At 39.1% G+C, this 26,927-nt stretch overlaps 2 protein-coding genes across 5 annotated transcripts in view; one reads left to right on the top strand and one right to left on the bottom strand.

Moving 5' to 3' along the window:
• LOC127412234 (reticulon-1-A-like) overlaps window positions 1-25,759 on the top strand; it is a 35,087-nt gene extending 9,328 nt beyond the window's left edge. Inside the window, exons 1-8 of one of the 4 annotated variants that reach the window (XM_051648451.1) lie at window positions 1,728-1,806; window positions 1,917-1,971; window positions 18,135-18,342; window positions 18,731-18,869; window positions 21,059-21,128; window positions 24,350-24,396; window positions 24,496-24,554; window positions 24,920-25,759. In XM_051648451.1, the coding sequence (XP_051504411.1) occupies window positions 1,962-1,971; window positions 18,135-18,342; window positions 18,731-18,869; window positions 21,059-21,128; window positions 24,350-24,396; window positions 24,496-24,554; window positions 24,920-24,959 (573 nt within the window). In that variant the 5' untranslated portion in view covers window positions 1,728-1,806; window positions 1,917-1,961 and the 3' untranslated portion in view covers window positions 24,960-25,759. Of the gene's footprint in view, window positions 1-930; window positions 1,807-1,916; window positions 1,972-7,598; window positions 7,907-15,291; window positions 15,307-18,134; window positions 18,343-18,730; window positions 18,870-21,058; window positions 21,129-24,349; window positions 24,397-24,495; window positions 24,555-24,919 lie in introns of those variants that run through there. The other 3 variants (XM_051648449.1, XM_051648447.1, XM_051648450.1) reach the window with 3 other exon arrangements.
• Window positions 25,760-26,160: 401 nt separating this feature from the next.
• The window catches only part of tdrd9 (tudor domain containing 9), a 28,021-nt gene continuing 27,254 nt past the window's right edge, over window positions 26,161-26,927 (bottom strand). The window contains exons 34-35 of the mRNA XM_051648276.1: window positions 26,848-26,920; window positions 26,161-26,761 (exon numbers count right to left, since the gene is read on the bottom strand). Of these exons, the coding sequence (XP_051504236.1) occupies window positions 26,663-26,761; window positions 26,848-26,920 (172 nt within the window). The 3' untranslated portion in view covers window positions 26,161-26,662. The remainder of the gene's footprint in view (window positions 26,762-26,847; window positions 26,921-26,927) is intronic.

Consider the following 26,927-nt stretch of genomic DNA (forward strand, 5'->3'; position numbering starts at 1 on the left):
GTCCCGCCCCAGACTCACACCATTGTTTCAGTCAGTGTTGTTGTGTCAGGCTGGATGGGTCGCTCAAAACAAACAGAGCAAATTGTGTAGTGCCACAGAGACACAGTGTTTACAGTTGTCAAGAAATGGTTTACTTACAGTTTTCTATGCATATTAAACTGGTAGAGTAGAACTGATTTTAACATCGAAACAGTTACACACTTCAACATTAAGTAAAACATTACATAACACAGTAACAGTTCTTATTTCTGTTTGAGTTAGACATACTGAAAGTTATAACTTGCATGTCATTTGGATAAATTCAGATAACCACTTCGATTGATGTATAAGTGAATTTAACTCACTAAAAAGAATCGGCTCATAAAAGTAATTAGTTCAGGAACCACACAAACTGGTGACTCTGTAAAAAGAACCGGGTCATAAGAGTTGTTTTTCAGGAATCGGCGATATTGATAAAAAAAAAAAAAAAAAAGGCTCATAAGAGTAATTTGTTTGAGAATCGGACTACACTGGATACACTGTGTGCACTGTGTGTTTCACGCTGTAGATTTAGTAGCAGGGTAGCGCCACCGCTGAATAGTGCTGCAAGAGCTAACGCATGCCGTTCCGTTTCAATCGGAAAATTGCACGTTCTGGAATCGTTAACAGAACTGGAAGTCATGAAAATAATAAGGCTCCACTATTTCTTACAAAATGGAACCAGCTCTGAACAAGAACCGGTTCTTGGTTTGAAACCCTAATAATCAACCATTTCACATTGTCCACTTCAGTGTCTATGGTGGTAATGGTCCTGCCACACTAATATTGCAGTTTATTTCAGTATTTCATTTATTTGTTGTTGTCCTTTTTCATTCCCTCATATTTTAGTATTTCTTCAATTCCTCCATTTTGGTTACCCTGCTTTACTTTCTTCATTACATTTTTTTTCAGGCCGAGAATCTCCATCTGACGTTCTATTCCAGCCTGCAGGAATGAAGTCTGTGAGCTCCACCCAAGATTCTAGCAACACCATTTATCATTCCAATCTTCCAGGAGACCAGAACATGAAGGGCACCACTAAACCTTCCTCCCCATGGATGCAAGAACTTGAATGCAGTGGAGATGAGTCTGGAGATTCAGAGATTGAGCAAGTGGCTGAAGAATCTGATTCACCAACACACGACTTGACATCCAAGACTCCACCAGCAAAAGGTGGATTCAGCCAACCAAGCAACCCATTTGAGCAGACCAGCTACACATCTATCACCGATAAAGCTAGCAACCCATTTGAAAAGCCTCAAACCAAGGTCAGTGCTAGTAACCCATTTGAGCTGTCTGGAGGTACAAAGGGTGGTTTCGGTCAATCCAGCAACCCACCGCTCTACAGTCTGCTAAGAGAGGAGAGGGAGGCAGAGCTCGACAGTGACCTGCTAATCGAATCCGCTTCTGAGGAGAGTCCCAAGCGGGAACAGGAATACTCTGCTCCAAAACATCCTGAAACATCTTCTCTGACTTCGGGCCTTACTCCCTCTAAACCCATCACATCTTCCAGCGCCTTGGCCTCTCCCTTCCCTGAACCCCCAACCAGCACCTTGAGAGAAAATGAGAAAGAGAAAGAAAAGGAGAAACCAGCCGCTGTTGAGAAGCCCAAGCTGCAACCAGAGGACAGCTGGTCCACCAAACCTAGGCCTGCAGTAATGGGAACATCTACAGCAACTCTGGAGCCAAGTCAGGACAAGGAGATCAAAAGTAAAAGCAGTACTGAGAGTACACCCACAGAGAAAGAGGCAGCTCTACCCTTCTTCCAGAGCATCAACAGACAGAAAGGTAAGAGGCTCTAGAGTTACTGTTCTTCCAAGCTATTCTATCACAGGTTATCTGTGATTTAGTGATTTAGAAAGTTCAAATTATAAACTTCATTGTTGTAACCTTGCTAGGACAGGGATAGAACTTCAGTGCCTCTGGTGTCTGACAGCTGTGTGATGAGAGGAGGTGAGTGTGAAGTGATGTTGTAGGAGTACCAGCTGTTGTCTGTTGAGCACAGTCACCAAATGCCATCTGTGAACACATTCAATAAAAAAAACAGTTTAATAGATCCTATGACCCAGTATATCACAGTATCAGCTCCAAAACAACTTTACAGATAATCTAGTTTAAAAAGACAATGGGTGCATCTCAATCTGCTCCCTAGCTCCCTATGTCATGAATCAGTATATCGGTAACATGCAATTCGGGCACTAGCAAGGGTGATCATCCACTGAACACTGGGACACTTATGACTTAATCACCTGCGACATGATATGAGCACACGCATTTAAAAACACAGCTGGTATTTATCAACAACATGGATATAAAGGACACTCATGCATTTTCTTTGTAGATATTAAAACGCTCAGTGTTATTATAAAGATAAATTACATAAATAAAGAAATAAAAGTATAAAGGAGTGTATTTTTTTACATTCTTCTAACAACACTAAATCAGAATCAGAATGAGCTTTATTGCCAAGTATGCTTCCATATACAAGGAATTTTATTGGTGACAGAAGCTTCCAGTGCACAAACAATACAACAACAAGACAGAGAGATAATAAAAAAAAATAGAATAAAAATAAAGAGTGAATAGAAATAGAAGTATATATAGAAACACAATAAGACAAAAATATGCATATAGTATGTACAAATACAAATCTGTTATATACAGTGCAAGGGAATGTAATGCAGAAGAGGTAGGATATGTTAAATAATATAATTGACTAGGCAGTGTATTGCACATAATTATAGTATAGTTTTAACTGTTCATGAGATGAATAGCCTGAGGGAAAAAACTGTTCTTGTGCCTGATGGTTCTGGTCTCAGTGCTCTGTAGTGTCGGCCAGAAGGCAGCAGTTCAAAAAGGTAGTGGGCTGGGTGAGTGGGGTCCAGAGTGATTTTTACCAGCCCTTTTCCTCACTCTGGAAGTTACAGTTCTTGAAGGGAGGGCAAGGGGTAACCAATAATCCGGTCAGTAGTCCGAACTGTCCTTTGTAGTCTTCTGATGTCCGATTTCGTAGCTGAACCAAACCAGACAGTTATTGAAATGCAGAGGGCAGATGACTGCCTCGGTGTGGAGCTCTCCAATTCTTTTTGTTATTTTTGTTTGTTTGTCCTGTGTTTAGTCATTTTTTTCCCAATCAATTTTACCTGGGATGAACTGCTGAACATTCAGCTGCATATGCCAGACACTCTTTTCCCAGTTTTTGACTATTCGGATGTTTTGCTGGACATTTTAGTCTGAGGCGCAGCTGTACTGTTTAAGTGTGCTATGAGACGCAGGCGAGGGAAGCGAGCCGGTGCGCTGGTCAAGCACCGTCAGCACGGCTTTCGAACAGCGCTGCCAAGTATTCATCTGGCGACTCTCTGCTCTCTTCCTAACAAAACGGACGAACTACGATCTCCTCACCCTTACAAACAAGGACATTTCAAACTCTGCTGCCTTGTGCTTCACAGAAACCTGGCTGAGTGAGCCATTCTGGACAGCGCATTACATCTGCCGGGCTTTCAGCTGTTCAGAGTGAGAGAGCATTGCGGAGATATCTGGAAAAACGAGAGGCGTTTTCTTACATAAATGAAAGTTGGTGTACAGATGTAACAATGTTAAAGAAGATGTGCTGTCCTAATTTGGAAGCGCTCTTTATCAACTGTAAGCCTTTCTACTTACAGCGGGAGTTTTCCTCATTTATTCTGGTAAGTGTTTATATTCCTCCCCACGTGTGCGTGAATGCAGCGCTGCAACAGCTGGCTGATCAGATCACAGACACAGAACAACAATACCCGGACTCTTCAGCAATACCCTTATTATTATTCTGTGCGATTTTAACAGAGCAAATCTCACCCGTGAACTGCCAGAATACAGACAGCACATTACATGAACCACCAGGGACAGAAATGTACTGGACCACTGCAACACAACATTAAAGGATGCATATCGCTTTGTCCCTAGAGCAGCTTTGGGACTCTCTGATCACTGTCTGGTTCATTTTCTTCCGACCTACAAGCAGAAACTTAAATCAGCTAAACTTGTAGTAAAGACTGTAAAATGATGGACCAATGAAGCAGAGCTGGAACTACAAGCCTGCTTTGACTGCACTGATTGGAGTGTTTTTGAAGCTGCAGACACCAATCTAGATGAGCTCACAGATACGGTGACATCATATATCAGTTTCTGTGAGGATATGTGCATTCCTACTAGGACTTATTTAACATTCAACAATGAAAAACCATGGTTTACAGGAAAACTCAGACAGCTTCGTCATGCCAAAGAGGATGCTTACAGAAGCAGGGTTAAAATCTTGTATAATCAGGCCAAAAACACACTGACTAAGGAAATTAATGTGGCAAAAAGAAGCTACTCTGAGAAGCTGAATAACAAGTTTTCAGCTAACGACCCTGCATCAGTGTGGAGAGGCCTGAAAGACATTACTAACTTCAAGACACCATCCCTCAACACTGTAGGGAACCAACAACTGGCTGATGACTTGAATGTTCAGCTTTCAACACTATCATCCCAGCTCTCCTATGGAATAAATTAACCCAGCTCTCTGTTTCTTACGGACAGGCAGCAGCTAGTGAGACTGGGGAAATTCACTTCTATCACATGTACGAACAGCACTGGTGCCCCCCAGGGATGTGTGCTCTCCCCACTACTCTTCTCCCTGTATACCAACGACTGCACTGCCAAGGACCCCTCTGTCAAGCTCCTGAAGGTTGCAGAGGACACTACTGTCATCGGCCTCATCCAAGATGACGATGAGTCTGCATACAGAAGGGAGGTTGAACGGCTGGCTCACTAGTGCAGTCATAACAACCTGGAGCTGGACACGCTCAAAATAGTGGAGAACACCCCATCATTGGCCCCGCTCACCATTCTGAACAAACTGTGTCAGCAGTGGAGTCATTTAGGTTCCTGGGCACTGCCATCTCACAGGACCTGAAGTGGGAGACCCACATTGACTCCATTGTGAAAAATATTACTAAAGAAACTAAAGATTTTTTCCCTTTTCATGGTCATTATGGACAAACAAATATGATAAAATATAAAAATGTATCTCTTTTAAAGACAAAATAAGGCTTTGAATTCATAGTTTTACACTTGTGCTCATCTTCTAATGACCTGAAAGACTTCAGAAGACATGACGACGTTTCTGGAAAGGGGACATAGTGAGCAACGATGCTCTCTGGATTTTACAGTGCATTCTGGGAATTTTTAGGGAGTGAAAGTTTAGTGCACTGGAATGATTTTGCGATTGAGCCCTAGTAATGGCACACTCACAGATAGGTGCCCTGACTACTGAACTAGAGAGCTGATGGAGATGCACCCAATGAAAGATCTTCTCCGGTACCAAGGTTGATTGAGGCTAAATTAAGCTCAATCGACTGCATTAGTGGCATAATGTTGATTACCACAAAAAATTATTTTGACTCGTCCCTCCTTTTGGGAAAAAAACAAAAAGAAGAAAAAAAAAAGAAAAAATTGAGGTTACAGTGAGGCACTTACAATGGAAGTGAATGGGGCAAAAGGGTTTAAAGGCAGTGTGAAGCTTATAATTTTATAAAAGCACTTACATTATTTATTCTGTTTTAATTCATGTATTATTTAAGCTTAAATTTTGTTTAAATTGTCATTTTTACAGTTGTTTTAGGGTTTGTTGACATTACATCATCATGACAGCAAAGTTGTAAAATTGGCTATAACTTTACACAGAAAAGGTTAGTATGCAATTTTATCACACTAAAATCATGTTAACATGCATATTGGTTACATCTTGTGGCTATACTTTTAAATAGTGAGTATTTTAACGTTTATGGATTTGCCCCATTCACTTCCATTGTAAATGCCTCACTGTAAACCAGATTTTTGCTTTTTTTAAAGAAAAGGAGGGGCAAGTCAAAATTAATTTTTGTGGTAATAAATATTATGTCACAAATGCTGTCAATTGAGCTTAACTTGTGTTGAACCCAGAATATTTCTTTAAATGGATAATGTCCCTCTAGTGGTGAGTTTACACAACCACACTGTCATGTATTTATTGCATAACTTCAAAATAACAAAAAGCTACCAGAAAAGCACAATTAAGTTCTTTCAAATGGTGGTATAGTCCATTGCTATTTAAAAATTTTCAGAGTTAAGTTAAAGTTTCACATTTAAAGGGCATTTACAATTAAATGAACTGCAGTTGCTTATGTAATAATCCAAAATGTATTTTCTGAAGATTGATTAATGAAATTGCGATCCTTTATTTGAACACTGACGGCAAAAGTGAGAGAGAATTCTAACCTGTTAATTACAGAGTCCACTTTTTTAAGCACACAGTGTTTCTGTAAACCTGAAAACCATTTGGTATGAAACTGTTGAAATTGTGACAATGGACTGAGGTGGGAGGAATAAACATAAGTGGTGTGTTAGACCAGAAAGAAATGAACTGTATTTTGGATCAAGTGGTTTTCAAAGGCTTGAGTAAACTTTTTAGCTTGTTGTAAACAGTATATTTATATAATCCACTTGTTAAAGGGGGGTTGTGCATGCAAAAAGATGTTGCTACAAGCATCATGAAGTGTTTCTGTGTGTACAATTTGTATGAAGGAAAAGCAGTTGAGATTTTCTATAAATTCAGTTGTTTGGTATGTACCCTACATTTTTTGCATCCAGGCAACTACAGATAAATTAACAGAAGGTATAGATATTGTATTGCAGATTGATGTATATTTGATGTTGTGCATTGCATTTATACACATATATAGCATATATACCATGCATTGTCTGGTGAGTGCAACTGAAGGTTCTAGAATGCTGGAAAAAGAGGTCAACGCCTTTTTAGCGGCTCTTCTTTAGATAGCCTGCAGAGGGTGATAAAGTCTGCATGTTATGTAACAAAGCTCTGGGATTTTTAATTGAAATTCTTCATTAGAACATATCCTCACAATCTCTCCAATGATAAAGACATCAGATCTTTATGTAAAAGGCTGGAGTTTGTGTTTTTAATGTCGTAATATTAAAGCATTTCACCGACTGCAATTCTGCCAGTTCATTATAAATCTGGATCACAGCACAGATCAGCCTGTTGCCATAGTAACGCGGGAGGCAGGGAGCTTAAGCTGTTACCGTGGCGAGCCCTTTGAGGGAAGATGCTACAGGAAACAGAAAAGGATGATGATGAAAATAAGCAAAGAATAAAATCAATGAATACCAAATTGACTCACACGTACAGATGAACAGTAAATCTGCTGAAACAATTATACATTCACTGCTTCATTTATTGCCATTTAAATAACAGACAGGGTATATATTTGTTCTAGTTTGCATCAGAACCATTCTGTTCCAAAATTCAGAACTACATTGCAGAACTACATTGCCCACAGTTCCATCTAAGGTTCACACAGAAATTGTGAAGCATCCAAAAAGAATTATGCTGACATACTGTAATAGACTCCACCCTTTTATTGAGACAATAATAACGCTATCCTTAATGTCACTGAGGTCACATGACAAGTGCTTATGTTTATGTATCAGGTTTGTGGGGGGAGGGAGAACAGGGTGGGGCCTTTTTGATCTGATTCCCCCCATCACGCCCCAGGCATCGCATATGGTACAATCCGATCTCTGCGGTGGAGGCTGCAGTGTTTACTTTGTTATCCACCAGTACCTCTTCTTTCTCTCGTTCCATCCCTCTGTCTGTGTGATTTAGAAGCATTAGTAGTCTCTCCTCCGCTCTGTCTCTTTCTTCTGGCCATTCATGCCGTTTGGACGTGTCAGGTAGAGGGTCTCGGGAAGACATAAAATCAGCAAAAGGGAAAAGGGAAGCGTGAAAGCAGCAAGAGAAACGACAGAGGAGGGGAAAACATGGATAAAGGGAAGAAAGAATGTACCTGGAGCTGCTGGAGAGGGCTGGGTACAGACTCCGTGTGTGTGTGTGTGTGTGTGTGTGTGTGTGTGTGTGTGTGTGTGTGTGTGTGTGTGTGTGTGTGTGTGTAATAGTGGATGTTAAAGGGATAATTCACCCAAAAAGGAACATTTTGTCATTTAATACTTCCGTACTCATGTTGTTCCAAACCTGTATGACTTTCTTTCTTCCGTGGAAACACAAAAGGAAATGTTTGGCAAACAACCTCAGTCACTGTTTACTTTTATTGTATGGAAAAAAAGATTAAATGAAAATGAATGTTTACTAAAGCTAAAATTTTGCCTAACTTTTGTTTTTCAGAGAAGAAAGAAAGTCATACTGGTTTGGTGAGTATTTATATTTTTGGGTGAACTATCCCTTTAAGGTATTAATTTTTCGACGGTGTATTGTAGATTTTCTTGCTGTATATATGTGTGATTGTGTGTAAATATTAGATTACTGTTTGTGTTATTATCAAGCAAGGATGTAACCATATATTAAACATTGGGGGGGAAAATTCCTATTTGATCGAGCACTAATCTGAATTTTATGGGGGACGTGCCCCTTTTATGTCTGTGGTGGTTACGGCCCTGTTATCAGATGCTGGTTTTGCAAATTGCATGAAGAATTGCATGAATAGCGTCATTCCCTCTGTCTGTGCCCTGGTGGGACAAAGAGAGAAGGGAGGGAGCTGTTTTGGGATGGGGGATTGGCAGGTGGTCTGTCTGTTACGGAGTAATGCTGATATGGAAAGCCTGCTGTTTCGGTACATAGGTTCTGGTTGTCATGGCACAGAGTTCAGGCTGTTTTTATGTTGAATTCCAGATGCAGCAGCGCTGGATGAGGCTGTTGCTATAGCAACCAGGTCACACCCATCCTGATTACATCATTGTCTTCAACAGGCATCCATGATACCTAGGAGAGAGTGAGAGGAAGGAAGAGGAGGAGAGACAGAAGGACAAAAAGGATATTTTCAATAAAGGGATGAGGAACAGAGAGGATTAGTTTACTAGGCTGTTCCTTTAGAATGAATTACAGGCACATTTGAAATGTCCACCCAAATAAGAGGGTTGGGAGAGAGTGCAGAAACGCAGTACTTTCTATCTATTGGAACTGCGTTGTCTAAGAATTTGCATTTTGAAATTGTAAAGCAAGAGTATTCATGTGTATGGTTGTTTTTACATCTGAAACTGATGTCTGTAACTAGATTTACTGATTTTGCCAATGCAAAACTCCACAATAATTGTGTGACAGGATTCTCAGAATTTGCTATGGTGTTATAAATGGTTTCTAGAGTGTTGCTGCTAAGGTGATCTGGGTGATTGGCTACTAGCACAAGACAACCAAGCCCACACCAAAATCTGTGATGACATATACCATGTTTCGTGTCATTACACTAACACTTTGCGAAGATACAGCCTCACGTCCATTTTGTCATGTTTACAAATTCGTTGAAGCGTTATACAAGAATGGTTGGGTCTATCATAATAAATCTCATAATGTTTTGTCATGAGTGTCTCTAGATCTCACGTGCAAAATTTCAAGCAAATCGGACATACGGTCTAGGAGGAGTTCGGAATTATTATTTTTTTTTTTTCGGAAATTTGAAATGGCGGAAAATCGAGTGGGTGGAGCTGAAAAAGGATGCAATATTTCCTTTTGGGGCATGACCCAAAGAATCAAATGGAAAATCATTTTGTTTCTAGGACTTACAGTTCAAAAGATATAGGCCAAAATTTTAAGTGAAACTAACACATTGGCGTATCATTATGAAATCTGATGATGAAATTCAGACCAATATGGGAATGTTTTTTTTTTTTTTTTTTTTGCCTGTTCTTTTCTCTCACTCTGTTTCTTTCTATTCTGACATACACTATATTGCCAAAAGTATTCGCTCACCCATCCAAATAATTGAATTCAGGTGTTCCAATCACTTCCATGGCCACAGGTGTATAAAATGAAGCACCTAGGCATGCAGACTGCTTCTACAAACATTTGTGAAAGAATGGGCCGCTCTCAGGAGCTCAGTGAATTCCAGCGTGGTACTGTGATAGGATGCCACCTGTGCAACAAGTCCAGTCGTGAAATTTCCTCGCTACTATATATTCCACAGTCAACTGTCAGTGGTATTATAACAAAGTGGAAGTGATTGGGAATGACAGCAACTCAGCCACGAAGTGGTAGGCCACGTAAAATGACAGAGCGGGGTCAGCGGATGCTGAGGCACATAGTGCGCAGAGGTCGCCAACTTTCTGCAGTCAATCGCTACAGACCTCCAAAGTTCATGTGGCCTTCAGATTAGCTCAAGAACAGTGCGTAGAGAGCTTCATGGAATGGGTTTCCATGGCCGAGCAGCTGCATCCAAGCCATACATCACCAAGTGCAATGCAAAGCGTCGGATGCAGTGGTGTAAAGCACACTGCCACTGGACTCTAGAGCAGTGGAGACACGTTCTCTGGAGTGACAAATCGCACTTCTCCATCTGGCAACCTGATGGACGAGTCTGGGTTTGGCGGTTGCCAGGAGAACAGTACTTGTCTGACTGTATTGTGCCAACTGTGAAGTTTGGTGGAGGGGGGATTATGGTGTGGGGTTGTTTTTCAGGAGCTGGGCTTGGCCCCTTAGTTCCAGTGAAAGGAACTCTGAATGCTTCTGCATACCAAGAGATTTTGGACAATTCCATGCTCCCAACTTTGTGGGAACAGTTTGGGGATGGTCCCTTCCTGTTCCAACATGACTGCGCACCAGTGCACAAAGCAAGGTCCATAAAGACATGGATGAGCGAGTTTGGTGTGGAAGAACTTGACTGGCCTGCACAGAGTCCTGACCTCAACCCGATAGAGCACCTTTGGGATGAATTAGAGCGAAGACTGCGAGCCAGGCCTTCTCGTCCAACATCAGTGTCTGACCTAACAAATGCGCTTCTGGAAGAATGGTCAAACATTCCCATAAACACACTCCTAAACCTTGTGGAAAGCCTTCCCAGAAGAGTTGAAGCTGTTATAGCTGCAAAGGGTGGGCCGACATCATATTGAACCCTATGGATTAAGAATGGGATGTCACTTAAGTTCATATGCGTCTAAAGGCAGATGAGCGAATACTTTTGGCAATATAGTGTATTTGCTGAAATCTTTATTTCCCTGCAGGACAGTATAACATCATTGTGAAATAATTTTTGTTTTTCTGATGATTCATATTAAAATCTAGACCCCCTCTGGGGTCTCTGTGTCTCACTTTGTGTGCTTTCTCGTGCACACACAGACATGCACAAACCAACACATAAGTACATGAAATATTCAATGCTGCATTTTTAAAACCACTCACAGTCCTAAAGTCAATGTCTCATTTTAACACACCCATACAGATTTGCCTGTATTGAGATACAAATACACATACTATTCTCTTAAACTGTCAGATAGCATCAGGGTCTGTAGGGACTCTGCTCAGTCAAACTGTCAGTGTTGTGACTTGGAAGTCAGAGGTGTTTATATGGTCTAATATAAAAATATAAAAGAAGCCATAGCTAAATAACTCTACTAATTGGCTAATTAACATATAGAAGAATCATAGGATCTCTTGTACTTCCATGTTCCAAAAGCCAGGACAGGTTATTCTTCCTGATGTTTAACCAGAGAATAATTGTGTTTCTTATAGGTTGCTGTTTCATAGCTTAGGAGACATAATGATCATGTTTATGTGCACTTAAGAAAATGGTTTATTCCAGGGTTTTTGCAGAAAGCGGCGTTCTGAAACGACATATAAACGAGAACGCTGTTTTCCTTATGCCACTGAAGGGATTAAGAGAAATCTGTTTAACACACCCAGGTTTTTCCATGAGAACGCAGCTTATGTGGCCATGTAAACGCATAAGCGCCATTCTTACAGGTTTTTTGAGGAGTGTGCATGTGTGTGAACAGATCGGATAAGTCGGTCATAGGATGGAGCAACAACAAGTCAAAACAGTGGAAAGAATTCAAGATTTCTGGGAGTACAGTGGGAAAAGCACATACACTATAATCTACTCCCATTTATACAAAACAATGTAAAATATGAATGAAGGAATGTTGCATTTTATGTAGTGCTTTTCTGATACTACATTCAAAGTGCTTTACACAGTGAACAGGGGACTCTCCTCAACCACCACCAGTGTGCAGCATCCACCTGGATGATATGACGGCAGCCATAGTGCGCCAGTGCGCTCACACATCAACTGTTGGTGGAGAGGAGAGAGTGGACTGATTCAGCCAATTAATGGAATATCGGCTGTCCCTCACATTCACGTAAATGCACTCATATATGGGGGGAATCCCGAAGTTTGAAGTAAGAGGGAAACCCCACTCTTGCAGCACAATTCTGCTGCAGCTCGCGATAGAAAGTTAAGGAAACAAATACAGCAACAACTCTGGAATATCTGGAAATAAAGCAAAACAATGGAGAAAAAAAAGTAAAATCTTCCTCGGATACGTCGCAGATTAATTACGTTGCTGTGGAGAAAGCTGCTTTCTGACAGAGCTGCATGTATACGGGGGTAAAGAGTATCCTGCTTATACATTGCATGTAAACGGGAACACCACTTTCTGGTGTCCATGTAAACGTAGTCATTGAGTTTTCATTTATGTTTCATTTAAATGTCAATTTTCTATTGGAGAAATACAGACTATATATAGTGCATTCAGAAAGTATTCAGACCCCTTCATTTTTTTCACATTTTGTTATGATGCAGCCTTATGCTAAAATGCTTTATTTATTTTTTCACAAAAGAAAAAACTGAAATAACAGATTGACATACAGTTGTGCTCAAAAGTTTACATACCCTGGCAGAAATTGTAAAATTTTAGCATTGATTTTGAAAATATGACTGATCATGCAAAAAAAAAACTGTCTTTTATTTAAGAATAGTGATCATATGAAGCCATTTATCATCACATAGTTGTTTGGCTCCTTTTTAAATCATAATGATAACAGAAATCACCCAAATGGCCCTGATCAAAAGTTTACATACCCTTGAATGTTTGGCCTTGTTACAGACATACAAGGTGGCACACACAGGTTTAAATGGCAATTAAAGGTTAATTTCCCACACCTGTGGCTTTTTAAATTGCAATTAGTGTCTGTGTATAAATAGTCAATGAGTTTGTTAGCTCTGGATCTCTTGATACCAAGCCAAGGTCAGGTAGACCAAGAAAGATTTCAGCCACAACTGCCAGAAGAATTGTTCGGGATACAAAGAAAAACCCACAGGTAAACTCAGGAGAAATACAGGCTGCTCTGGAAAAAGACGGTGTGGTTTTCAAGGAGCACAATACGATGATACTTGGACAAAAATGAGCTACATGGTCGAGTTGCCAGAAAGAAGCCTTTACTGCGCCAATGCCACAAAAAAGCCGGTTACAATATGCCCGACAACACCTTGACACGCCTCACAGCTTCTGGCACACTGTAATTTGGAGTGACAAAACCAAAATAGAGCTTTATGGTCACAACCATAAGCACTATGTTTGGAGAGGGGTCAACAAGGCCTTTAGTGAAAAGAATACCATCCCCACTGTGAAGCATGGTGGTGGCTCACTGATGTTTTAGGGGGTGTGAGCTCTAAAGGCATGGGGAATCTTGTGAAAATTGATGGCAAGTTGAATGCAGCATGTTATCAGAAAATACTGGCAGACAATTTGCATTCTTCTACACAAAAGCTGCGCATGGGACGCTCTTGGACTTTCCAGCATGACAATGACCCTAAGCACAAGGCCAAGTTGACCCTCCAGTGGTTACAGCAGAAAAAGTTGAAGGTTCTGTAGTGGCCATCACAGTCTCCTGCCCTTAATATCATCGAGCCACTCTGGGGAGATCTCAAATGTACGGTTCATGCAAGACGACCAAAGACTTTGTCATAGACAACTATTACAAAAGACTGCACACTGTCATTGATGCTAAAGGGGGCAATACACAGTATTAAGAACTAAGGGAATGCAGACTTTTGAACAGGGGTCATTTCATTTTTTGATTGTGGCATTCTGTTATAACCTACAGCTGAATATGAATCCCGTAAGAAATAAAAGAAATGTGTTTTGCCTGCTCACTCATGTTTTCTTTAAAAATGGTACATATATTACCAATTCTCCAAGGGTATGCAAACTTTTGAGCACACCTGTATGTGTGTATATATATATATATATATATATATATATATATATATATATATATATATATATAATCATTCTTCCTTTTAAAAGTGATTTACAGTGCAATAATTGCAGGGCCAGCTCTCTCTGGAGCAATCTGGGGTCTTAGAAGCAAAATATTAGAGCACCAGGATTGTAATCTCAGTAACTCTCCAGTCACTGCCTGGGTCACCTATTTTTGAGATTTTTATATCAGCAGCCCAGATCATAAACCAATAAGCCATAATCACCCCTAATTAAAACTTAAACTGGCACAATAATGTGACAGCAACAACACTGATGTGGCTACATTGAGAGTGACGACTATGCCATCAGTTTCTCAAATACTGTTGTTTTAACAAAACATGTTGTATGTAATCTTTAATACAACATTTTTTGTAAACCCTTTTGACTGAAATTGGCTTACTGTCCCAATAAAGAAGGTCAATAATACTTGGAGAAAGCTATCCGTTAGCATTCCCATTCATCTCAATGGCAGTTGCTTGGCACAATAACGCGCCCAGTCCTAAGCCCTTCATTAGCAACTATCCTGATCTGTGACAGGGAAAAAAGAATGCTCCAAAAATGTGCACTGGCAAAACATTTACAACAATATTATGAAATATTTTGTTAGAATACATGGCTGCTTTTGAATGCCTGTCAGTGGAGATTCTTTTTGGTCCCAGATGGTGAAGTTACAGCATCTACCAGCAGGGGCTAGATAATGACCATGCTAACTAGACAAAACTTGACCCCTTGGCTTGGGCCTTCCCCATGGCCATTACCTTTCACTCAGGAAGTGAAAGGCTGGGTATAATGTTGGCATGGCTGCCATGCTGAATGTGGATCTCTGATGCTATTATTACGCTTTGACATTTAATCACTATTGCAATTACACCCCCCCCCCCCTTCTTATTTTAAGCTGGCCCCTAAGCAATGTGTGTAAGGGAAACTGGAACACTGTATCTATAGCAACTGCTGCTGCCCCTTTCGTTCTTCTCTCAGACACACACACTCGTCACATAGGACATATGAAAGGATTGTGTTTTTGCGTGTTTGCTTCGGTCTAGGCCATTTTTCACCTGGTATGCTTAAGCCTTTGTGTGTGTGTCCCTGATTGCCAATGGTAGTATGAGCCGGTCCCCCTCCCTCTTATTCTCTCTCTCCCTTTCACTCACTCTCCTTTTGTGTGTTCCCACTCACTGTCTCTCTCTCTCTTTTTCTTGCTGTTTGCAGTCATGGGTGGTTCAGGTCAGTATCTCTCTCTCCTCTGTTATTATTGGTGTTTTAGCATAAAAAATCAGAGATCTCTTGTAATGATGGTGTTCATTTCAGATGTCACTGTTTCTGATTAGTTCTGTGTCAGTTCTATGTTCTGTAGAGTCTATTTGTGAGCAACCTTAAACAGAAATACTGTACTACAGTCTAATGTCTATACTTCAGACTTATTAATCTAATGAAGCAATATTACAGTTGTATGTGAGAAGGTGTGTGAATGCTGCTGTTTTTTTTAGTCTTGTGTTTAAAGGGACCCTTATGAGTTCAGACTGTAGGATTTATCAGATCAGGCGAGTTTATCACCACAGAAGGTTTTATTTTATGTTTTTGTTAAAGTTAAGGGTTTTTGCTGCTTTTTCTGTGGGTTTATTATTGACTCCATCAGAATTATGAATAATTGATTGTGTATGTCATTTTGAAAGAGCTGATCAGTCTGTACTTGCTGCTGTCTTCATCCTGGATTTGGTTACAAGCAAAAATCCCAGATAAAAATGGCAGATATTTCTGCCCTCCTCTAAGCTCTGCCAGGCTAAATTTAGCCCCGTAGGACCAATGGGAGAATCACACAGGGGACTACAGATGTCATGCACACACCAGAGTGTGGCAGACCAGCTTTAGCGAGAGCGTGCGTAACAGTTTTTCCAAAGCAGCAACTGAAGGTTTTAAGATTCAGGTGTAAAATAAAAACAGCTGCAATAAGTTCTCGGTTGCTGCAGAGACTAAAGAGATGATTCAGATTTCGGAATCTGTTGGTTCTCATGGCAACAAGTGAACAATTCTACTTGTGTCATCTATGTGTTAATTGGCCAAAGCTGTTGAACATGTTTCCTCTCCAACAGACAGAGCAGCAAGACTTCTACTATCTCGCACACCTGTACTGTCTTAAATACCTGCATGAAACCTGTCCACCATCTCACACACTTGCATTAAACCTATTTGGTATTGTTAGAGCTGTGACCTAGTGGTTTGCACACATGCTCAGACATATGGAGCTGTGGTGCTTATGGGGTTAAACAGGCTTGCTCCCCCTCTTCTACCTATAATTTTCTGTCTTTTGAAGTAAATAAGTCAAATAAAATGTTTGGTATAAAAATATTGTAATTGAAAAGGACCTTTATTCCAGACAATGAGCATGCATGCATGATCAGGCTATGTTTAAAAATCCAGCAATGTGTAAGGTCATGTAAATGCTTTAAACAGTTTTCCTTTATCAGGGTATGGTCGTAAACGGTTTAAGGATAAACTGATCAGCACACGTAGATTTATGTCTGTTACTTTGATTTCACTTTGTATATGTAAACACCTTTACTGACTTATCCAATGTCTACATTTTGAAGTCAAAAGCAAATTATAACAAGATGATTTTATGTCTCATGTAAAAAAAAAAAATTCTTGCATTGTCTGATTTTTGAATATATTTGACTTTTGGTAGTTATCTGTGTATTGCTTGCAAACACACTCAGTGATGAGTTACAAAAGTATGCATTCTTATTGAATCGAGGGATAGTAAATGTGTTAGCTTTTCTTGGAAGGATGATGGCATTTGTGAATCCATACAGCTTTTGATTCTTCTGTGGGTAAACTCAGCAAATGTCTTGGGAAGCGTAAGGATGTCATAATGTTTAATTTAGTTTCCGGGATCTTTGGAGAGTTTCAGTTTTAGGTTAGGTCTATGAAGTTTGTCTTAGAGCAACGTTTTGATTTATCAGTTTTTTGTCGAGCGAGAGACCAGGGCCCTGCTTTGTGTTATTTTGAGGTTTGTAAGATGTTCGTCTGGTGGGATTTAGCCTTGATCTGGGCTCGTAACCATAAAGGTTGAAGGTTTTAACCCAGCAAGAGGCCTTGAGTTGACACCATTCTGCCCTTGAGCAACACACTTCAGGGAATTGTCCTTGCAACTTAAGAAGGTGAAATTCTATGGCGATGTCATGGAAACAAATTCCATCACCCAAGTCGTGACAATTAAATAAAGATTCAATTGAATTCTATTTTGTCTTACCTTACACCACTGTCACAACTAGGTGCACATAGGCAGCTTCACCCCTTAGTCCTTACCAGTGCCAGAATACCAAGAAACATTCCACTGTATGTTAAACTAAATCTGCAGTCTCAGAATGAGTAGGTCCTTTTATCACAATGGGCTAAAACCTTCTCACGGCAAAATTTAAAAAAATGTATGCATTTGGTATACTGAGGGCTCATGGCTCAGTGAATGTGTGTGTGCACCAGCCATTATGTGACAACACTTCTGATCATGAGGCTGGTAGTATTGTCTTTCCCAACACCAATAAATGACCCAGTACAGTGTGCGCACACACACAGATGGTTAGGTTTAGATAATTTGATGGCAGGTGCTGAGAGATAGCCAGGTGTGTAGATAGTCCCAAGGTTAGACTGTTCCTCCTTGAAATAAGTTTTACATGCACATGGGGTATTCTTAATGTAATATTAATAGCCATTAGAAGCAATGATACTACTAATAATGGATGATTATACTTATATTATGTAACTAGATAGCTATCTGCATGACACAATCACTAAACAGCAGTATGTTTAATGCTGCCTATAATTTGAGATGTCTATGTAAGTGGTTTGTACCTATTGTTTTACAAAGCAGCATTCCTGAGTTAAAATAAACCAAGTGAAGAGAGGCTTACAACCTGTTAGCATGCGTGTTTGTGTGGAAATGATACTGTAAATGTGACTGGTTGCGTGGATGTTGACGAACCAGGCATGTGCTGAAATGTTAGTGTAATTGTTTAACCTTTTTTATACATTCTTTTGCTCTCTGTCCCCTTCAGTGGTAGATCTGTTACACTGGCGGGATCTGAAGCAGTCTGGACTGGTGTTCGGCAGCATGTTGCTGCTGCTGTTCTCTTTAACCCAGTTCAGTGTGGTGAGCGTGGTAGCGTATCTCGCTCTGGCTGTCCTCTCTGCCACCATCAGCTTCCGAGTCTACAAATCAGTCCTGCAGGCAGTGCAGAAAACCGACGAGGGACATCCTTTCAAGTTAGTCAAACCCTCCATTTGTGTGAAAATTGATTCTACATTTGAGATGTAAACAGTGTTGGGGAAGGCACTTTTGAAACTGTAGTTTCCTGTAGCTAATTTTAATTATTTAAAGGACTACAGTCAAGCTACTCTTTTGAAAACATTAAAAAAAAGAACATTTTACACACTACAAGCTACAAAAAAAGTAGCTAAACGACATTAAATATATTGATGAACATTGATGTAATGTTTTGTCATGCCACACTGCTACTCGGTGGGGAAATGTAGCTTGGTAGTGGAAAAACTGTCATGCTACTGAAAAATTTGATTAAGTTAGTAAGACAAACAGTGTCTATGAGTAATGAGGATTCATTTTGTATTCACAGATGACTTCTCTATCTTTCAGGGCATATCTGGAGGTAGAGATCACTCTGTCAGCAGATCAGATCAGTAAGTATGTGGATAAAACTCAGCTGTATGTCAACACTACCATGAAGGAGCTTCGCAGGCTGTTCCTGGTTCAGGATCTGGTGGACTCCATAAAGGTAAAAACAAGGCCAGAAATTGAATTTAGATTTAACATGTTAGCTGATGTGTTTGAGCATTAACCCCTCAACATTGGATTTCCAAAAATTACATTCCCAAATTTTGAATAATATTATTGCCATTACGATGAGCACAAAACAGTTCTCAGATAATCTTGAGATTTAAAGGTGCGCTCATTAATTTTTTGTGGTCTTGGACTTAATACTGACAGCTATTGGCACAAATAGAGCATCACACAAAAGCAAAAGTTTTCAGCTACTAAGGGCTCTATTTTAAGAGCGCTAGTGCTAACTGCAGCGCTATCCATTCATAAGTCATAAATTGTCTTGTGTAGCCAGACCTGTGACTACAGCATAGGTCTAGGCTCTATAGCAGCTTCAATTGGCCAAGAACTGCCCATTTAGACAAGAAAAGCCATCTTACTGACATGTTAGGCGACAAATCACATTCAGTTTTGTGGGGTTATCAGAGATGAATCATACCATAATAAAAGAATGACATTGGTGGGGGGGGGGGGAATAATTTATATAAATGGCATGCAAGTCTCCACGAGCGACTGCACAGAAAACACATGGGAGAATAGCAGAAATGTGCAGGGAGTCTAAGTACAGCACAGAAAACCTCATTATAGAAAATTTCACAGACATAACCAAGTAAACAAAGCAGGAAATCCAGCTCTGCTCATGGATATCTGCTTCAATTTCTGCGAAATGCCTCTAACGAAACTCTGAATATGATTTGATGTCACAAACCTGGCAAACTTCGGCAAATTTTGTGATTATTTCATCCTCAAATGCGATTGTTCTATTAACGCGGAATCTTGTGAACACAACTCGGCTTCCAGGCGGACTGATAAAATGTCCTGTGTGCATCTACTTACAGAAGTTCTGTTGAACCTGCCAATCAGATTTACACTGCGTTTTCCAGTTTTGTGTGCTATGAGCATCAGACGGTTAGAGAACGGACTGTAGGTGTTTCATGTGAGGCTGAGACTAAGTCATAAATGCAAAGTCAATTGGCATGTCCATGAAGTTTTGGTATTTTCGTGCAAGCAAGCGCTAAATCTAGGCACAAGTGGGTTTGGCGAAACTGCACGTGCAAAGTGCTAATGGGCTGGGTCAAGTGCAATTTAATTCTGAGGTTCTTTTTTGCCGGCACCATCTGTGTCCTATTATATAGTCTATTCCCTGTCAAGCACCAGTGATATAAACAAAGACAGCACATTCATAAGTAGTTGTGTAAATTGACTGTATGCAATGAATTAGAAGAATAAAAATATGGACTTAAGTTCTTTTGTGCATTAACTTTTTGTTGAATGTCAGGCATATTTTTATGACAGTGACATGCTCCATTTATATGCATGGAAAATATGGTTATCATCGGGATTTGGATTTATGCTCCATTAAATTATAGAGAATGTATGTATTATTAATCATTTTCATCTACTGACACAAATCATGGCTAGTATTAACAGTGATTGTAATCGAACACACTTCACTACTACCAGTCAATTTTTATTTTGAAAAATGTAATTTATTGAAACACAAATTAAACCAAAAATATTTCTACATTTAAATTACACTTCTAACTAAACTGAACAAAATAACGAAGTGTTAAAAAAAAAAATCGGAGACAATATTTGATGTTCTGTATTTTCCCAGATTGGAAATGAACTATCACCTGCTAGTGGAATCTCCGATCTGCAAATACAGGAACTGAGTTTAGACTTTGCGCTGAAAACAGACATACTTTTGAAACGTCTTAGCGCAATGACCTATTCCTCACAACTTCATTAACACACAATACACCAAAGTTTGCGCACATACACCCACAGATAACGAAAATTGGATAAGACATAGTGCACAGTCGTTGCGCTTGGCGCACTCATGAAAATAGAGCCCCATATGTCATGATAGAAAAACCCTATTCGCAAGCATGTTTATCACATGATTAATTTATTCTGCAACCAAAAGAGTCTGATAAATAGAGGGATTACCAATGTTGTATTTAGTATGCATCTTATTATTTTTAAGTACCATTAATTTTGTTAGCGGTAAAAAGTATATATATTTTTTTACATAAGAAAAGTTACTAGTGCACCTTTAAAGGTTTCAAATGGTATTATGGGTGTCAAGATAATACAAAAATTAAAATTAAATTTTATTTTTTTTAAAAACTCTGTGTTCAGTTTGCAGTGTTGATGTGGTTGTTGACCTATGTGGGCGCTCTTTTTAATGGCCTGACCCTGCTGATTCTTGGTAAGAATACATACCAACACAGATAGTACACATTTCACTTTCCACACTAACTACTCTTCTACACCAGAAGGTAAAGGTAGCTGGTTCACATTTTGGACCATTAAATTATCCCATGAAGAAACACCATGAAATCGTTTTCCAAGTGCAGTTTTCTTTCCTGTGTTGAACTATTTCCTAATAAAACAGTATGTTTACGTGGGACATACTGAAGAGCTTGTCCTTTTTTTTTTTTTTTTGATATCAGCTGTGAAGCATGTTTTGCTATGTGCTAGTTCTTCACAGGTGGTATTATGGGGCTTTTCCACTGCACGGTACAGATCTACTCAACTCGACTCTGCTCGCTTTTGGGGGTTTTCCACTGTGGATAGTACCTGGTACTTTTTTTTTAGTACCACCTCGGTCGAGGTTCCAAGCGAGCCGAGACTAAATGTGACGTCAAAACCCTGCAGATCGCTGATTGGTCAGAGAGAATTGTCACTACCAGCATCACTGGATTTGTGACACAGGACATCAACCCACTAGTTTTAAAGTTAGCAACGGCGACAGCAATATCATTTGTTCACGCGACTTTCGAATTGTAAAAAGAAATGGCTGTGCGCAAAACCACGCCGTGGTCAATAAACGAGGTGCAGACGTTCCTCTCGTTAGCGACGAACGAAATGACGCGAAACAAAAAAGTCTTTCAGAAAGTGTATCAGCTGTTGGCCACACACGGCTACCACCGGACCTATCAACAGTGTAGGGAAAAGTAAAAAAAAAAAAAACGTAAAAGTGACTACAGAACCATCAAGGACCACAAAAGCCAGAGTGGTTCAAACAGAAGAAAGTGGAAGTGGTTCGACCAAATAGACGCTAGCTATGGCAATAGACCGGTGAGCAATGGGAGGGCGAGTGCCCTGGACTCGGCATTGTTGGAGTCCACGATGGAGGATGGTACGTTTTGTTATGTTAACTCTATATTCTGCTTGAAAGCGTCACTTAATTTAGTTGACCAGCTACTGGAAAGCTTGCTTCTAAAACAACCAGGCAAAATCACCATGCAACAACTGCTTTATGCAGCACAATGAGCTAGTAGCTAACAGCTAGCAGTCGTGTTATTGTTTATGTTCAGTAATGTTTGTGTCGCGTTTAAGATGATGTCAAGGCAGTAGAGACAGCACAACTATGACGATCAGCCTATAATACCACCCACGCTGAAGCTGCACTAAACTGCAGTGGAAAAGCAAGCAGAGTCGAGTCGATCCGTAACGTGCAGTGGAAAAGTGCGATTAGGTGGAGTGATGATCTCATTCTAAAGAGCATTTGATAGGACTAAAATCTGTGTAGTGCAAGATGAGTCATCAATATTTTTGGTCTGTTTTCCCAGAAGTAAAAGAGTGTCAATTTGGAACGTGTATATCTGCTAACGGTTAATTTTGTGAACTTTTGGGAGTACACAAGCATCAAAAAGGCTTCATAGCTAATAGCAGGGTTTGTAACGCTTCTTAAGAGTGAAATTCAAGCACTTTTCAAGCATTTTCAAGGTACCTTAATCATCTTTTTCAAGCACCTCGAAGCTTTAACTACAGTATTATTACATTCTAAATGTTAATTTACAAAAATGCAATGATAAAAAAATATCCTCTGTGATTTCAAACATTGCCCAATCTATAAAAATGAAAGTTTCAAGAATTCCTTTAAACCCACAGACATCTAAGATTGGAATCCTTAATATGATTACAACCAAAGTCTTGCATTAACACGATACAGTTGGCAACACCAATTATCTATAGGATGTGAATTACCATGGGGGAAAACATATCCTGGTTGCTGTAGTTACTTATTCATTATCATATGAAATATCAAATAGATTTTGCTATTTTTTTTTTTAGATAAAGTGTGTGTTTGTGTGTGTTTTCACTCCAAATAAATGCAAAAATTCTACAACTGAAATTTGGTCCCCAGCTATTTGAATAAAAGCTAAAAGAAGACTGCTTTGAAAAATACAAGCTATTCAGTGACAAGATATGAGAAGCATGTGGAACCTCATATCTAAATATGCACACTGCAGCAGAAATAAATTTAGTGTGATGGGACTGATCTCCCCCACACAAGTATAAGATGTGACTGCAAATATCAGACCGATTTGAAGAATAGTATGTTATTATTAATATGCTGAGTGATTTCAGCTGTTATGACAGCTAAATAATGTAAGGGATAAATGTATATTTATCCAGGCTGGGGCACACATTCAGCAAGGCCTTGAACATGTAACACTGCTTATCAAACTGGGTTTCTGCAAGTTTAAATGTTTTCCACTTAATGAGTTCATGGTAAAATATTCATAAATATACATTTGTGTTAATCATATTAAAATTGGTAAATGTACCAACATATCAATACATAGCTGATGATTAAACAACAATTACCTGCAAATTATACTAAATTATTTAAATGTAAAGCATCATACATGGAAGTCAATTTCAAAAGCAAACTGTAATATTACATTAATGTAATGTAGTATTGAATGATTATTAATGTTAATTTTATTGTAGTACAACAGTAATATTTCTGTTATTTCATTACATTCACACAGCATTTGTCCTATTAAACCCTCAAGCCTTTTATAACTGCAAACTAAAGACATTTGTATTTCTTGTATAGCTTTTTTTTTTTTTTTAATAAACATGCTCCTCATTTACAATGTGGTGAAATGCAACATCCTACTATGTGCCCCAGTGTCACATTATTACAAGAATGTTTTGAATTACGTGAAATTAAAAGTGATATCGTTGCACTTTGCATTCTCAGTGCATGTTATAAGAAAAACGCATAACACGGATGGAGTTTTTTTGGGCTGTTCACCGTTTGCGAGCTGCTGAGACAGTTCAAAACACAGTGTCTGTGCTTGGACCATCTTAATCCAGACTATAAGTACATTTATTTAATGAAATTGCAGCCTTTTGGGGATTTAATAAATTGCACAGTCCATACTGTGATTTCGATTTTATTAACTCAGCCCTACATTTGACACATTTAATATACAATGACTTTCTGCCCATCTCAAGTACACACTCAAAATTCCACATTAGGAGAGTTGGTGATCTGGACACACTGTTCCAGGTCAGGGTGTTATAACCTTAAACAACTGTAATCAAATGACATCATGCAGCATTCTGAAAGAGCAGCTCAATCAGTGTCTGTGTCCTGACCAGACCCCTCCTATTTCTTTCTCTCTTTAGCTGTAGTTTCCATGTTCACCGTGCCAGTTGTTTACGAGAAGTACCAGGTAAATGTTATCGGACACAATGATCATTGGAAAACATTGCATACTTCTATGGTCTATGCTGTGTATGGTGAATTCTCACACCTTTTCTCTCTCTTTCAGACGCAGATTGATCAATACTTGGGCCTGGTGCGCTCCAATGTTAACTCAATAATGGGAAAGTGAGTGCACTATTAACTATAAACATTGAATTTCCATTTGAGATTAATGGATACAGATTTTTTGTCTTTTTTTTTTATTTTTTTTTTATAATTTTGATTCAGACCGATTCGCTAATGAATAATTTAGATTTGTGAACCATTTATTGAAAAGAATTAGCCGAGCATAGCTCAAATTGTAGCCGAGCATAACTAGAAAAGATCCATGACTTTTTACATGATTTTATTGATTACCATGATTTTTTTCAGGCCTAGAAAACACAATTTTTTAAAATTCCCATGTTTTATCTGAATAAATTTGTTTTCAATTCCACTTTTTATTGTAAAGACAGGGAAGCCCAATTATTTTTTTTCTGTTTGTTTTGCAGAATTAGAGACAAGGTTCCAGGGGCCAAAAAGAAGGAATAAACTCTCCGCTTCTATACAAATAAACACTATAGCCAGTAAAAATGACAACTTTTGCCAGCACTAAAGGACCCCAACTACATAGGAGGCCAATATACCACCTCAAAAAACATAGTCATGTTAGTATAATGGTACCTTAAAAAAAAACACTGTTGCCAGTCACTGGTGAAGCCCTGCACTAATAGCTAACACTGATTCACAAACATAACACCTTGTGGGCGACCGTAGAGCTATAGATATACCAGAGGGATGCAAAGTGCTTCTCTCTTCCATTGCTTCTGTTTCAAGTGCATGAAGTCCAGTCTTGAGTAAATATTTGCTATCTCTACAGTGTTCTTTTTCTCTCTCTCTGCTTTGTTGCAATTCATATTTCCTGCTGTAAAATGTGACACAAAAATGAAGCTCACGCCTGTCATATAATCTCCTGCTGCCATGTCGATTAATTGCTTAAATTCACTGTCACTGGCTCTATGTACAGACATACTTATAAGTCGAACTGTGAATTGGTTACTTTTTTGTTCTTTTCTGTGTATCTGAGCACAATGATAATTTGAAGATGTTATGACTAAATGTGGTAACTGTAATTTTTTTTTGCAAATCAGTAGGGACACATGTATGAGTTTAAAGAAAAGCTTTGTGGTCCTTCTGTAGGGCCCCTGACGGTCAGACTGCAGAGCAACTTCAGCTGTACTAAACTCTGTCCAACTTTGTACAATGTTCAGTGTTCGGTTATTTTAAAGTCTTTAACTATTTGCACTCTGTATTTAATTGACGAAAGAGAAAAATAAATGTTCCTTAATGTAGGTGGGTTGGTGTTGTGTCATTCCAAAAAGGGGGAAAATTAACTTAAGAGAGTTTCTCAATATGGTTGCAAGAGGGTCATGAACAAATATTATTTTTATGGTTGTGAAATTATCATTGAAAAGTGACTCTAAATACTTATACAGAATATCAGCGAATGTGTCAGGAATCAATAATTCCAATTTCCAAAACTATTCTAAGGCTCTTGATGTCCACAGTAAATGCAACTGGAGATTTTGAGTGTGGTTTGGTGGACAAAGTGAAAAATCTCAAATCTTGAACAATGTTAAAATAATGAATATAAGATTAGTAATTATAAGACAACCATGTTTAAAATTAAGTGCATATAAAATATCTCTTTCTTACAAAGATATTTGAGCTTTCAATATGGGAAGGTTGAAACAATGTAATTCCTTTAGCATTCTGTAACTTGGCACTTTAAGAAGAGAAGCCAAAGAATTCAAACAAGTTATTTACTGGAAACATCAATCTACAGCAAGAACAGAGAAACATGATGTAAACTCAACAGTTTCCAACTGGAGTCAACAAACAGCAAACAGGCTTTGCCTAAAACATTATAACATTGAAATAAAGAAGTCGAATATTATTATTATTTTTTTTTTCAAAACAGATGGATGAACCCTGCATGCTCTTACGGCTGAATTTCTATTCTGACCAACATAAAAGAAATTTACTTGTCATAATAAACCAATACACATTTAACAGAAGTAACATTCATACATATACATGTTTTTCTACTGATAGTACTATGAAAACCCAACAAAATTACCTCCTCTGCAATGCGGGGAGACGCAAGCCTCATATGTCTGAATACAGTTCAATTATACATGCAGTCACATGTCCTATCACCTGTAACACAACTCCTCAGAGCTGTGTGATGCCCTTCACATGTTCAGTAAGGTGATGGGATGCAGCTGAAACAGAGCACCTTTGGATTTTCCATCATTCTTCTCCTGCAGCTCCATCTGCTGTGAACGATCCACCTGATGACACACAAGATCCCAGTGATGTTTCTACTGAGAGGCTGATACAAGTAAACCTTCTTCCCACACCTCAAAACAGATCTTACCAAGTTCCATTTCTTGGGTTTGTCATAGTACACAGGTGTGCACTCTGGTCTGGGAGGGTTTTTAATAAAGAGTCTGAAGA

Source organism: Myxocyprinus asiaticus, chromosome 21 (genome assembly GCF_019703515.2).
Source record: "Myxocyprinus asiaticus isolate MX2 ecotype Aquarium Trade chromosome 21, UBuf_Myxa_2, whole genome shotgun sequence".
NCBI lineage: Eukaryota > Metazoa > Chordata > Actinopteri > Cypriniformes > Catostomidae > Myxocyprinus > Myxocyprinus asiaticus.